General features: G+C 41.7%; 1 protein-coding gene across 1 annotated transcript in view; it reads right to left on the bottom strand.

The window, feature by feature from the left end:
• The window catches only part of LOC122811946 (T-box transcription factor T-A-like), a 1,625,600-nt gene that overhangs the window by 954,289 nt on the left and 655,453 nt on the right, over positions 1-15,858 (bottom strand). Inside the window, exon 3 of the mRNA XM_044084140.1 lies at positions 7,980-8,114. Within this exon, the coding sequence (XP_043940075.1) occupies positions 7,980-8,114 (135 nt within the window). The remainder of the gene's footprint in view (positions 1-7,979; positions 8,115-15,858) is intronic.

Below are 15,858 nucleotides of genomic sequence, written 5' to 3'. Positions count from 1 at the left end.
AGGAAGACTGATAATTGCTTCATGGTGCGCAGAGAAAATAGCCTAAAAGGTGGCTAGTAGAGCCTGGGTTAGTTGGTAAACCTCCTGACAAACAATTTAAACTTCTGAGGTCAAGTTTTCCATGACACTCCCCAAAACCACAACATCCTGCTCTTATAACAAGTACTCTACTCAGAAATGTAGAAAAAAATTCAGCAAAAAGATTTTTAAACAGTTTTTTTCACACAGCAATTCACCAAGAGAAAATCCCTTTACATGAAATGACAGTCCATAAAAATGTTACTTCCTAAAATGTTTTTTCTTCAAAACAAACGTGGAAGATTTTCCACAGAAGGGTACTTACATGATCAGCCTTGACGGGTAGCTAGCTAACCATCAGTTTAATATACCCAGAAGCTGCAGTGCAATTTAGCAGTGAGCTTAGGCATCACAGTTGTGTACACTTACCATAAATGTAGATATTTGAGTGTATTCACTGTTGCAGTCATCACTTGTGGGTTATTCCTGTTGTAGTAGCTCTCAGCCGGCCTGAATACCAGAGTCAATGTTTTAGTGCATCAGCTGCTGTCACCTGTAGTCTGACGTTAGGTTGTCAGTGTTATAAAGCAAGGCAGCTGACGTCATTACATAAGTTGTTTCTTGCTCTAACCTGTCAGAAGCACAAGGAAATATAGTAAAGTGGTCCTGGTGGCTAAAAGCCACCATGGGATGTTTATGTCCCCTAGGGAAAGAGGATATAAGGGGGAAGGAGGGAGGGAAACCAGGACTGTAACAGTAAATTCACTCGAACATCTACATTTATGGTAAATGTATGCAACTGTACTATGTTCTTTGTGTTTCACTGTTGCAGTCATCACCTGTGGGAGGATTCCCAAAGCTGAGGAGAGGGGTGGAAGGATTAGTTAGAGCCCTAGGCATGGGTCAGCAAGCCCTGCAGAACTGCAGAGGCAAATACTGCCCTAGACTTAGAGAAAAGAGGTTGGTGGTAATGCTTTGTAAAGGTATGGACAGAGGTCCAGGTGGCAGCTTCCAAGATGTCCCTGGTGGGAACTCCTCCGAGGAATGCTGTGGAAGTGGAGGCTGCCCTAGTGGAATGGGTAAAAATAGACTTGGGGGTGATTTCCTACGTAGTCTGTAGCAGAAATGGATACAGTGTGATATCCATTTGGAAATAGGCTTCCCCTCTGCCGCTGGGGCAAGGCTGACAAGAAGCAGGTCTGTTTTTCTGAAGGGTTTAGTATGGTCCTGGTAGTATCTGAGTTGTCTCTGCACATCTAGTGAGTGCAGACTTCTTTCTCCCTTGTTTTGAGAGTTAGGAAAGAAGGTGGGTAGATGTATGGCCTGGTTGAGGGTCACATCAGATACCACATTGGGCATAAAGGAGGGGTTAGTCCTCAGGGCAACCCTGTCTGCATGGAAAATGATGAAGGGCTCAATGGCCATGAGTGCCTGAAGTTCTGAACACCTTCTGGCTGAGGCGATAGCTAGTAGGAAAGCAGTCTTCCAGGAGAGGAATCTCAATTCTGCTGAAGCAGTAGGTTCGAATGGAGGTAAGGTTAGCTTTTCTAAAACATAATTCAGGTCCCAGGCTGGTATGGCTGGCCTTCTGGGAGGTCTGATATTAGAAGCCCCTCTGAGGAATTGTTTAATCAAAGGATGTGAGAAGAAGGGCCGGTCTGAATCGAAATGAGCTGAAATGGCCGAGGCATGGATTTTAATAGAAGAGAAGGAGAGGCTGTTGAGTAACTCGGCTAGGTAGTCCAAGATAAGAGGGATGGAAGGTTGTGAGGTACTGCCCCCTCTGGACTGACTCCAGGAGCAGAATCTTTTCCATTTCCCTGCGTAAGAATTTCTGGTGCTGGGCCTTCTGGCCTCTGTGATAATGTCTAGGACCTGTTTGTTTAACAGGGACCCCTTGTTTGACTTTAAAGTACTAGCCAAGCTGACAGTTTGAGAGTCTGCAAGTCTGGGTGCAGCATCCCCCCCCACCTGGGTCAAGAGGTCTGAGATCAGGGGAAGCTGCCTGGGAGGCTGTCATGTCAGGTTGCGCAGAAAGGGGTACCAATGCTGTCTGGGCCAATCTGGAGCAATGAGGATGGCCTTTGGTCTCTCCTCCCTTATCTAGATCAGTACCTTGGGAATAAGAGGCAGAGGAGGGAATGCATACACAAAAAGGGAGTTCTAGGGAAAGGTCAAGGCATCCACCTTATACACTAGGTGGTGATACTCCCTGGTACAGAATTCTTTCAGCTGGTGATTGAGGTGCGAAGGAAAGAGATCCACCTCCGGAGTTCCCCACTCCTGAATGACTTGCAAAAAGATTTTTCTGTGGAGCTGCTATTCATGGGGGTCCAGTAAATTTCTGCTAAGGTGGTCTGCCAGGGTGTTGTTGACCCCTGGCAGGTATTGGGCAATTAGGTGTAAACCCATGCAAGCGGCTGTCAGCCAGAGGTTCATGGCTAGCCTGCACAGAGGGTAAGATTGGGTCCCTCCCTGTTTGTTGATATACCACATTACTGTGGTGTTGTCTGTTTTGATAAGGAGAACCCCTGGCCTGAGATGGGGTTTGAAGGATGTCAGAGCCTTTTGTACTGCCATCATTTCCTTCTGATTGATGTGTAAGGGAAGGTGCTGGGCATCTCAAAGACCTTGGGTGCACCTGCCTGCTAGGTGAGTGCCCCAAGCAATCTCTGAGGTGTCGGTGGTGATGATGGTCTGGCCAGTAGGGCGGAGGATGAAGGTCTTGGCACAGGCCCCTGAGCACCAGAGAAACTCGGGCCCTTATACAGGAGATCAGAGGGAGAGAGGTCTCTAGAGGCTAAGAGTGTTGACACCAAAGGTTCTTTAGATACCACTGAAGTTTCCTCATGTGAAGCCTGGCCAGAGGAATTACAAGGATGCAAGATGCCATGTACCCCAAGGCTTGCAGGAACTTCCTCACAGTGAGGTGACTTCTGGAACCCAGCTGGGTAAAGTAGAGAGGCAGGAAGCTCTGCTTTAATGGGAATAGGCAGGCCATTTGGGATGCTGTGTCCAGCAGTGCTCCCAAAAAATGATCTTCCTGGAGTGTGTTTGCTTTGATTTCTTCTCATTGATGGTGAACCCTAGGGAAGTTGGAGGGCGTTGACAAAGAGAAGATCCTGGAGCAGCTTTTCATTGCACTCTGCCTGAATGAAGCAGTTGTCCAGATAAGAGTAAATCTGTATATTTCTCTGTCTGCAAAATGCTATGGCCAGGGCTAAGCATTTGGTGAATACTCTGGGTGCAGTAGATACGCCAAAGGGTAGCGCAGAGAACTGAAAGTGTTGTGAGCCTGCTTCGAAGCACAGAAATTTCCTGCAGGATTCCCTTATGGGGATGTGGAGGTAGGCATCTTTTAGGTCTAGAGTCCCTAGCCAGGCATTTTTTGTCAGCATAGGCAGCTGCTGCTGCTGCAAAGATAGCATTTTGAATTTGGGGACCACCAGGGTGGTGTTCAGAATGGAAAGATCCAGGATGGGGTGCCAAGTGCCCTCTTTTCTGGGAACAAGGAATAGTCTGGAATAAAACCTTTGCCTGTTTGAGCTGAGGGGACAGGTTTTACTGCCCCCTGGGATATGAGAGTTTGTACCTGTTTCAATGCCTCTGCCCATCAATTTGGAGGTAAGTCTGGGTACCTTCTTGGAATTGGGAGTTCGTTGAAAGAGAACTTGTATCTCTGAAAAATTATTTTTAAGACCCATTGGTCCTTTGTTACAGAAAGCCAATTTTCTTTTCAGAGGGAGAGCCTTCCTCCTAGTTTTTGGCTTTGGGGCGGCAGTGGTCCACTGTTTGGTTCTCTGCTGCCCCTGGGATAGGGGCCTGGGTGGGCTGTCACTGCGGGGCTTACCTTGGCCCTGTCTGCTAGGTGCAGGGAAGGACCAGTGTTTAGAGGGGAAAGTTCCTGCTGAACCTGGGAGGTTGAACCTGAAAGAAATCTTTTACTGTTTGCATAGAGTTTGCTTTGTCTTCCATCTTTTTAAGCACCTCTTCTGCTTTTACTCCAAACAAGCGGTCCTTATCCAGGGGTGCATCAATTAGTTTAGACTTGACATGATCAGTGAGAGGGTGTTCCTTCACCAATGCATGTCTCCTAATGACAGATCATGACACTGCTGCCCTGCTTGAGGCTTCTAGGGTGTTATATCCACAGTGTAATGATTGTTTGGCCACTTGACAAGTAGAGTGCAGTAAATCTGCTAACTCTTTCAAACTGGCACACTCAGAAAAGGTTGAAATGTTTTGTTTTAACAGTTCCAAAGTGTGTTGTTGATATTTTTAACATATGGAATGGAGAGTCGAGTGCTCTGACAGCTAAGGTTGCAGAGGTGTATACTTTGTTACTCCATCTGTCCAGAGCTCTGGAATCCTTGTCAGAAGGAACAGGATTCTTGGCAGAACTAGTTTTAGCTCCTTTTCATCCCTGTGTAATGACCTCTGGGTCTGCAGCAGGATTTCTGTACAGGTATTTGTGAGAATCAGGTACTCTGTAATAGCTGTCAGGTTTACTGGGAGCAGGTGGGAGGGCGTCAGGGGCTAAGCTGGATTCATGGAAAACATCATCCACCACTTCTAAAATAGGAGGGATGGCCAGAGGTCTGTGCTGGGGCAGGTCAGAAACTTAGTCTTTTCTTAGACTGGGGGAAATCCTGAGATTCCCATTGGAAATGTTCCCTGAGGGTGTGAAGAGTTTCCCCAAAGGAAAAGTCTTCTGGTGGGGAGGCAGAAGGAATGGATTCCTCTGCATCTGAATCCTCATAAGCAGTCAAAGGTTGTTGTTCATCTTCAAAATCTGAATAGCCAGATTCCTCAGAATCATGTTCTATCATAATTTCTGGGGAAGGATGTATTTTCCTTTTAGAAGTTGTGGCCTGACTACCCCTGATAAAGGAAATGAGATCCTTTGCCATTTTAAGCATTTGTGCTTGGGGTGGGGAGCAAGAACAAGATGGTGGCTAGAGGCAGATTTTCTAGGACTGGCCTGGCTTCTAGGCCTAAAATTATCCATCGGTCTGAGAGAAATGGTAGTCAGATGAGAAGACATCGTTTTTTGTCTAGATACGGTAGTGTGAGAGGCCTCCTCAGAAGCTTCTGCTTGCGTCACGGCTCCGGACCCAACTGAGGCAGACAGCCAAAGGCTCAGAAGACAAACAAGATTTCTGCAGCGGACTGGACTCCGAAAGGTTCTCGGTAGAGGCCTGCGTAGATATCGAATCAGGCATCAGGGGCTGTGAAAGCTCCTCACTGAATTCCAGAGAACTGACTACCTGCTTAGCGGTAGAGTTGTCAGAAGGCTTAGCCTTGTGTGGTCTGTCTCTAACTTTATCTCTGCGTTTTTTCGGAATGTCCATGGACTGTTGGCTGACGGACATAATTTCAGAATGCGAAGACGGAAGACGAAAATACCTGTCAACAATAAGAGATCTACTGCGAATGGTTCTCGTGTTAAAGAGAGCACAGAACCAGCAACAGGGGATGTGGTGGTCTGGGCCTAAACAAGTGACACAGTATGAATGGAAGTCTTGGTGTGGGATCTGCTTTCCACAGGTGAGACAATTGTTAACTTTTTCAGACATAGGTTAGGGCAAGAAAAAAGGATCCCCAACAGGGTACTTAGCTTTAGGCGTTTTCAGCTGAAATTCAAACTCTGGTAGTGACCGACCGGCACACTTACGAACTGCTTCTGCTATGGGCTCTACGGCAAGAAAGACTGATGTAATGGAATCGGCTGCCTTGCTTTATAGCACTGACGACCTGACGTCAGACTACAGGCGACAGCAGCTGATGCAGAAAATAATTGACTCTGGTATTGGGGCCAGATGAGGGCTACCACAGCAGGGATAACTCACAGGTGATGACTGTAACAGTGAAACATGAAGAACATCTTCTGGCACCCTAACAACTGCTTTTATGTGGCCCACAGTGGGTTTGGTGGGTGGAAGGTGTCCTGAAGCTTTGAAAATGGGCCAGTGAGCATACCCTTGGCAGCCTGTAACCCATACAGCTTGACTACTGCAACAGTGATCTCATGTTGAAAATGAGTCATTACTAGTGCCATCCTTCAGGGATTGCCCCATGGGCCACGTCTCCTCAATATTTACTTCTCTGATGTCAAGGCTGATGTTATGGGTCTGTGGCTGTCCAGAGCTATCATAAACTCTCTATCTCACTCCCAGATTTTTCAGGATAGTCTAGCATGTACAAATAAATGGTGCCAGGAGTATGGCCTTAAGCTAAATACCAAACGATGTAGTATAATGCCTTTTGTCAAACACGAGAATTCATGGACCTACTCCACAGATGACACCTCTTTAAAAGCTGACAGTTATTATGGACATGGGCTCTATTATTAACTGTGAAGTATCCTTTGACCACCATGAATCTACTGTCATTAGGAATCCAATTTTTCTAGCCAAACTGATTACCAGGGGTACATCATCCTGAATAAAGGACATTATTATCCTTCTCCAGTCTCTCCTTATCAGACTCATAATAGAATATAATCCCCCTTTAAGTTTGTATTTGTCTAAAGACCGGAGTGTTTCCTCACAAAGAAGGACATGTCGTGCTCCACAGACCACCTTAAAGAACTTTCTTCTCTGTAACTTACAAACTTTCGAGGGAGGACTTTTGTCTCACCTACAAAACTTTGAAGAATACAGTGTTATGCAAACTCCTACATCTACAAAAAACAAACAACACCTTAAACACCCACTCGAAGCAGCTAAACTTCTACTGCAGCATAAACAAGACCTGCTGGTGAGATAGACATCTCTCTCAATGAATCTCTTCTTTATGGAACAGATTTCCCTTAAATGTAAAACAAAGTAACTGCCTGACCCACTTCAAATGAAAGCTGGACAAATAGTAGGAGACCATAAATTCACCTCCGTTCTGGCCCTCAGACCTTCACTACAGGTGTGTGGGGGGTGTAAATTGGGTAGCAGTTACTTTGTGTTGTTAGGTGCTGACAAAATGGGGTCTCAAATCTACAAATAATCTATTTAATCAACAGCCTAGTATAAACTTATGGATATGCGATGCTGCTGCAACTGTGCAGAAAGATGAAGCCCTGACTGCAGCCCAGGCAGTCTGAGGTACACTAGAAGCTTAGGCACTTGATGGAGATCCATGGGGATGAGATCAGTGAAGAGGTGTGGGCACACATTTCCTCTGGGTGAGAAGAGGGAGGGATAATTAATTTACGAAGTGTTCCAGAGGTGTTGATTCTCTGGTGGAAGCTGGGGAACTGTCAGGTTAACTCTTTGAGGATGTGTAGGGCTTTATAAAGCAAGAAACACAATGTCATTTATGGAACTGCAGATCCTCATCGCATGAGCCCATTACATACCCCCAACTATTTAATCTGTATTTGTGACAGTTAGGGCTTTGGGACCCCTAGTATCTTGTGTGGCAGTCTCTTCTCCATGTTCTAGCCTCCAGGACTTAGTTCAGCCCCTACATTTGTCCTGACATGCCCCTCACCCCCACCTGGCAAGGGAAAGAGGTGTGGTTTACCCCATCCCCATATGAGGGATACTGCAGATGGATTGGCTGGTCATGGGATGAGGGGTAGACAGACCTATGGGCAAGGAGCTAAGACTGAAGTCACAGGTGACCCCATATTCTAGAATAACAAAAGCAATAAACTCTAGATTTGGATAGATGATAGCCCTGATGTCAAAAAAGAAACATATGTGGAAAAGTTACAGAGGTCACTGCTAGCCCTATAATACTAGTCATTATATGTTGAATTCATTAGAGAGATCCTAATCCAAGTAGAGTTTGCAGTCACTTTTAACACAACTCTAGTTTTTCCTAAGAAGATAAGGAAAGAAACTGAAATCAAGCCAGTGACCAACACCACGGCTAAAAAAAATGAAACAGTAATAGCCCCAAGCATCTGAACTAAAGGCTAGTGGTATGGTAGTCTAAATAAAATGAAGAAAAGGGCAACTTACTGCCTCATTCTGGTAAGCTGTGACAGCAATAAACTGTGTTTCTGGAAATGACCGACTGGCAACCATCTTCCGAGTACCTCCAACTTTCACAATGTGAACCCGGGCTTCATATTTGTGGAGAGAGTTTAACATGACCTACAGGCAAAATGAAATATTCAAATTAATTACATTTAAAAGCCACTTTAGGATTGATGCAGAACCATAGATTGGTGAACTAGTTCATACTAAGGGCCAACAGACTTTTCCACATCACATTTAAAAAGCTTCATTGAACTTTCTTCTCTTTTGAGTAAAGTAAGGACCAACTACCATGAAAGTATATGGAAAGTCTCTAAACCTTGGTGCTACAATTTCATACAGTTCTAAATATTTCTGTAGAGTGGTATACAACATGAAATTTGTTTTTAAAAGAATGACCTACATTTTATGCAAGCCCCATGGAGAAAAATTATAGCAGCATCAGTGTTATTTAAAGATGTATATGAATATTAAGCTAACAATAAAGCAGAAACATGAACAGCCAATATGAGAATTAGGAAGATCCATTTTTAACTGTTACTTCTGTTAATACTATACTATTACACCCAGTAATTTGAAAATTGCAAGAATACAGCCATCATAGCTGGATTCACACTTAACTTTGTTGGTTTTGATAAAATAATCACACACGTACATATGTGGTTCACGACACTGGCTTATCTGACTGACTTTTTTTCCCTTCTCAACATGTTATATCTTCTCAACAGCAATAGCAGTACCTATACATCCACACATGAATTGGTTCAGCAATACACATATTTATGAGGACGTGATAAATGAAGTATTTAGAAGTATGAGTTAAAAAGGATTTTTTATGGCAGCTAAGGATATGTGGGAAGAGACTAAACAAAAGATAATACAAAAACTGAGAAAATGGAAGCTCTGGTTTATGGATATGGACAGTAAGATACAAGCACTAAAACTTTGCTTAATCCCTTTAGTTTTATACACAAATCAGACATATTTTTATCACCCAAAGAATAAGCTGTGGATAGCAATTAATAATTGAAGGATTTTATCTGGGAGGGAACAGTGCAAGAGTCAAATGGGATGTGTTGATCCTTCCAATAGAACAAAGTGGTTTGGGATTACTTGATTTGAAGGAATATTTCAGAGTTACACAGTCAAAGCTCCTATACACAGTACGAGTAGAAAGTTATAATTCAAAGTGGAAGGGGATGAAGGTAAAACAGGAGGGAAGCTCAAGAAATTAGGAGAGACTGGGATTTTGGATGTAAATCCTTAAGGAGAATAACAGTAATCATACACAACATTATATTCATAAAGTAGCAGAATGTATTCCAAGAACTAAGCCAACACAGGAATAGATAAAGGAGACTCTGCTGATAACGGCAACTGCAATTACAGGTACAAAGAATAGATAAGAGGGAGACGGAACTTAGTGGACAAAACTGGCAAAGGAACTAAGTTATTGGGAGCAAATAATTAGAGAGGGAAAGGAAACAGAATGGGAAGAGGCAAATAATTCATTTGTTCTGCAAGTTTGAGATCGCCTTCCCTATCCAGGAATGATATCAGAATATAGGCAAAGAAAAAAAGAATAGGGTGATCCTAAGTAAAAGACCAACACTGGTAGAGTTTTTAGAAGAATGTAGAACAGAAGCTACTGTTAAAAAAGGCTTAATTAGTCAGGTAGATAAAATATTGCATAATAACTACAGGAAATAATCAGAGGAGGTTAGAAAGGACTGGGAAGAGATACTGGATAAACAATTCACAAAGCAACAATTTGAGGATATATGTATGGGTCCCAAACATGCAACAAAGCGTAGAAGACTTAAGATCTTTGCTTGGAAATGTTTGCATATGTATTTTTATACCCCAAGAAAACGCAAAAGAATTTTTCCTCAGCTAGATGCAAATGTTGAAGGTGTGATGAAGCAGGCAACTTGGAACATATTTTTTTGGGAGTGTAATGAGTTGGCAGACTTTAAAATTCCCTGCAGAATGCTCTGTCAGAAATACTGGGTGAGTAATTTAGTGTAAGGAAAAAAGAAGTTATGTACTCACCATAACGTTCCATGTTTGTTGTCCAGTATCTCGCCTTCATTTTGCTGGTTGGGTTCGGACCCGAGCATCAGTTCCGACTCAGCCTTATACTAAAGCTCGAGAGCTCTTTACTGGCTCGAGGCTGCACTCTATCCCATGAAGCCTAGCGGCAGATACCCAGATCTCGTTTTGGTAAGCTAATAACACTAGACTGACATGAGATTTGTTTAATTAAGAAAAATTATAATTTAGAGTGTCGTTTAAGTTAGAGGCGTCTCTCGGGTTGAGGAGTTCGTCCTTTTTCAATCAGAACTCTCCTCAAACCCCTTCTTCCCTATTTAAAAAAAAATACATTTTCTTGTTGTGTGTACTATTGTAGTTGTTTTTTTCTTTAGACATAATGCAATAAACGGAGTATATAGGTATAGCAAATGACACTAAAAAGGACTTTAAGTAACTTTAAATAAGTTTAACTTTTGGAAGAAAAAAATCTTGAAAAACCAGTCTAAGTAATAACAAGTTTTACTCAGCCTGAGCCGGAAGAGAGGAATCCCAAAGTTTCAAGTGGCAGATCTGGGTATCTGCCGCTAGGCTTCATGGGATAGAGTGCAACCTCGAGCCAGTAAAGAGCTCTTGAGCTTTAGTACAAGGCTGAGTCGGAACCGATGCTCGGTTCTGAACCCAACCAGCAAAATGAAGGCGTGATGGGACAACATAACATTGATTTTTTGAGCTGTGACACAGAATCGGAATTACTTAAGACATAATAAGGTCTTGCTGAGTTTAATTATGGTGGCTGCCAAAAACAGTTCCTAGAAAATGAAGTCTATATCAACCATACTAGAAGTAGTGAATAGTAACAGAGATAAAAAGACGGAAGTGGGATACTTAGAAATAGATAGGAGCAAATTACATAGAGAAAAATGTGAATTATGGGAACAATGCATGCAGAATAACGTTTTGGAGGGGGAATGAGATTTAATGGAAGGCAGAAATTGAATGAGCTATGTAATGGTTAACTTTCAATGACTGTATACAGGATTATAAATGATGTATAATATTTGCAACTGAAAATATGTCAATATGGTTTGTTTTCATTTATGTAAATGTATGATTGCCTATGTCATGACATGTCAATAAAGATGTTTCTTGTTAAAAAAACAAAACATGTTAACAAACAAAAAAAGCTAAAATCTTTATGCAGGATTTGCTTCCCACAGGGCAAACAGTTATTAACATTTTCTGAACATTAATTAGAGAAGAAATTTCCCCAATGAGGTACTTACAGGAAATATGAGCTAAACGATGGACTGCGAGCATATAAAACATACATGAAGCACATCGGAATGCACAGCTAAACATTACTGACGATGGCATCGATGGACACCTTTCGTACACCCTGATATCTGGATCTCAGTCATAAAATGCCCAGCAGCCTGGGATAATCTCTGGAAATCGGGCCTGTCACGGGCTTCTGCACAGCAGGAAGTTCCAAAGATTAGTACTGCAACACTGACTACAAATAACATCAAACATAAATCTACACTGAATGGCCATAGCTCTTGCTAAAAAGGAAACATCACTCCACCTGACTGCTAGAAAAGAACATGTGGTCTTGGCCATCTTGTCTGTTTCTGATACTAAAGTCCTATGGTACAAAATGACTTGTGAACATAGAATCAAGCACTAGCACCTTGGTCACTGAACCATCACTATCACTGTTGTCTACTTTGTAGACAAAATACTACCCCTTCCTACAGTAAAAAAGTCTGAAAGTGATAAAGTAATGTTATGTAGTAAAATATGAGCAACAATTGGGGACTTCCAAGATGGCTGCACACTTAATTGAACTCTCCTCTCCCAGTGTGAAAAAACAGAGCTGAGAGAAAAAAATAGTAAGTCTGCCAGTTCTGGTAAATTTCAGTTACTGGCTAGTAAATACACTGCCTAAATAAAAGCAAAGAAGAAACTCGGAGAGCTTAAAAGAAGATCAACTAGAAAAGGTGAAAAGAAAACAGTGACTAAGAAGAATCCTGCAGCTGTTTAGGAAAAAGCAGTTCAAGTCTCAGCTCTGGTGCAAGAGAAGGCTTTCAGTAATTTAGAGGAAGAGATAAATCAAATGTGCTCAAAGCTGATTAAAATATGTAAAACACTGGAGTATATCAACTTAAATAACAAAGGGCTTTTAAAAATGGAAGAATCCTTAAAAAAAGCTATTCATATGAATTGATAAAACTGCAAAAATCACAGCTCAAAATGAAGAAAAGGTTGGGTGAGTATGAGACTGCTCAAGAAGAGCTGTTTCAAAAAATGGCAGTTTTAAAGAGTTCAGAGCACACAGGAAAAAAAATAGATTTTCTGCTGTACCAAAGAAACTGGAAGGAATTTAGAACTTTCTTTAAGACAAACTACGTACTTCTAAGTGATACATTGACAAGATTCAAACCCCCAGCAAACTCAGTTAACTCTACTGAATATGCACAAATGCAAACCACCACACTATACCAGCATGTAAACAGCTGCATGGAAGCAGTGTACCCCACAGGAACAAATGCAGTGCAATTCCCAGAAACAAACCCACATGGTGGAACCATAATATCAACAAGCTTTATAATAAAGGAAAAAGAATTTTAACAGTAACAAGAGTAAGTCCCAGAATGTTAAACCCTTTGTCACTGAAATAAACAATTTTAGAGTTTAATAAAATTCATAAAAAATAAATAAATAAATAAAACAAGTGTAAGGCCAATAACCCAAGCCAAAGACAATCACAAGGCATTTTTAGTTATGTTTGTAATCTCAAAAGCACAATCCAGCAATGCACTGAGCTGACTGCGAACAATGTTACCTACACTGAGGCTGAAGATATAGCTAACCTACTGGCTGATAAATTTAGCTCTCATTTTATTCCTCTCTCCCCTGTCCCTCTCTCTCAAGAAATACCTGAAACTGGCTCACTTCCAGCTATCAAACAAGACCAAATTCTAAAAGTGCTATTAAAAGCAAAAAGACTGCATTGATAGGTCCTGACAATATTCCTGGATGCATCTTAAATAGCATTAAGTATGATTTAGCCATACTCGCTAACAATACTGTTTAATCTTGGCCTCCATACAGTTTTGTATCACGTGAATGGAGAACAGCTGCAGTCATTCCCCTGCATAAGGGAAGACCTTCCACAGACCCAGGCAATTACAGACCCACAAGTCTGACCATCCTCATATGCAAAGCTTTAGAAAGACCTACCATGGACTTAATCAATCAGGACATAGAGAACCTCCAAACACTAGACCCATCTTAGTTTGGATTTGTCAAGGGCAGGTCATACTTACTCAACCTGGTGGATTTTTTTGAAAATATCACCAAAGCATTGGATGAAGGCAAAATAGTACACACTTCATACCTCAAACGGGCCAAAGCTTTTGACACAATTCTCCACTCAGGCAAACTAGAATAGCTAAATAAACTGGGAATAAACCCTTATGTCACCCACTAGAATGCCGACTGGCTCACAGATAAGATGCCACCAGGGTTCTGTACTAGAATCTCTCTTGCTTGGCAACTACTTTTCTGAAGTAAAAGTCAATGCCAAGGGCTCTGGCTGGCTAAGTCTGCAGATTACTGCAAGCTTGGAGTAGTTAATGAATCCCCAAATGACTTAGCCATCCTGCAGGAAGATTTGTCTCTGATGTCAAAATCATGGTCTGAAACTAAATGGCAAAACATGCCTTACTGTTTCTTTGGGAAGTCATCTACCTCAAGGAGCAATCACATTGCCAATACACCCCTAAGAGCCAATCCAGTTGCTCGGAATTTGGGAACTTATGTGGACAGAGACCTAACTTTTGGCCAACATGTGTCTGCCGTTGTAAGAAAGTCCTTCTATATTGCACAGCTTATAAACAAAGGGATTGTGTCTACATCTAGGAATGTCATTGTCCCCTTTACTCAGCCCTCATTAGCTCAGTCATTGAATATAATGCTACCTTTGGCATGTACCTGTCCAGACAGGTGCAACAACTGGAACACCCACAGAGACACTTTACTAAAAGGATACAAAGCATAAACAACATGCCCTACATGGACTGACGCAAAGCCCTGTCACTATACTTGGTATCCTACAGACTGCTAAGAGGTGACCTGTGTCTGGCATATAAGTCATCCTCTGACCTACTGCTGATGGATTTACTCCACATCAGCATGTCAAATTACATCAGAAATATTCGGTCTAGGGATCTAAACCTCCTCTTCAACATGAACCCAATGGCTTAAAGGGGCAGGTATATTTCGCCGACGATAGTAGTGCTGTGGAACAGACTCCCCATATACATGAAACAAAATTTCATCCTGCCACCATTTTCAAGTGCAACTTAGATCTATAGACTGGAAACAGAAAATTTACCCCATGACTGCCCCCTGTTCACTAACGGTCAGATGCAGCTCCTAAATGCTTTACTCCATGCATGGGTATACTCAAATTATCTATGGTATTATCCCAATTATTACCATTTGGGTTAATTATAATTGTCGATACTGGGATGGGTAAGACCAATCTATAACCAAATGGGATAGATTATTTTGAGCACAGAGAGGGAAAATGGCTAAGATTAAAATGGCCCGCAAAGGCAGCTAGCCTAGTTCTTGGCTATGAACCTATGAGCAGACTGTACTAAATTTAAGAAAGCACATATAAACAGCAGGACCTGTATTCCACAGCAGTAACTGTCAACTAAAATGGCACATAATGTGCATGTTCCAAATGTGGCATCAGAAAGCAGCCAAGACCTGTACTAGTAAAGATGCAATCATACCAGCAGAAAAAGTTAATCCTGACAAAACTTTGGCAGAAGGGCAAAGTTCTAAAATTAGAGACAGTACAATGTTTGTGGGACATGATTATTCACTGACCACCAGCAGATGAGAAACACATTTATCCTAGCATTCAGGGAATTTGGAAAGATGTGTGAGATTCAGGCTGCTGTATCTAGCAGGCTTCAGAATATGTTTCCTGGAGGATCAAAGTAATTTATTAATGCAGAACAGGCTAAGGAGGAAATACAAATGTTTGTTCAACAAAAAGTGATGCAGCAAACAGGAGGAGAGACTATTTCTTATCCTTCTGATAACAAAGCTCATAGAGTGGCTTTGCCAGTGAAACCTCTTCCAATATTCCAAAGGAAAATGCTTGAGAGACATAAAAAGTACAGGAGTTGACTAGAGGAATCAGAAGTACCTTGAATTTGAACCACAGTTTGGGTTTGGGAGATGGAGAAGAACAGGAAGAAGACCAGAAATACTACAATTAATGAATAAATGTGAGATTATAAATCATCAAAAGCATTTGTGAAATTTGGTTTACAAGAAAAAGTAGCAGAGAAAAACTGGACTGTTGTTGACTTTATTAAATTTGTGGGAGAACTGAAAAGCACACAGCCGGCTTCATGTCATTAATGTTTAGAAGGGAAAAAAGAAAGCAACTGTAATTGCTGTATCTGATAAAGATATTAAAGTTTTAAAAATGTAGACATTACCATGTAAAAAGAGAAGAAAGGCTGGGAAAAAGCATGTTTAAATTAATATGCTGTAATACTGGGCTGTGGGTGACAGGGTCTAAAAGTGCACTGATTATAATATATGTAGAATTGAAATGTTTTCTCTTACTTTTGCATAGCTGAATGTCTGGACTGATGTCCTTTGCTCAATCTAATTGCAATTTTTTTGTATAAGCAATTTGGCTTTAAAAATAAGAGAACACTGTGAATGTAATGAAAAGTCTTCCTTTAGCAAACAAATGTTCACTGTGAGTTGAAAAGTCTGCAGCTGGGTGCAA

The sequence above is a fragment of the Protopterus annectens genome, chromosome 1.part1 (assembly GCF_019279795.1).
Source record: "Protopterus annectens isolate FY-2018-M chromosome 1.part1, PAN1.0, whole genome shotgun sequence".
NCBI classification, from domain to species: domain Eukaryota; kingdom Metazoa; phylum Chordata; order Ceratodontiformes; family Protopteridae; genus Protopterus; species Protopterus annectens.
This window is presented reverse-complemented; position numbering and strand designations above follow the sequence as displayed.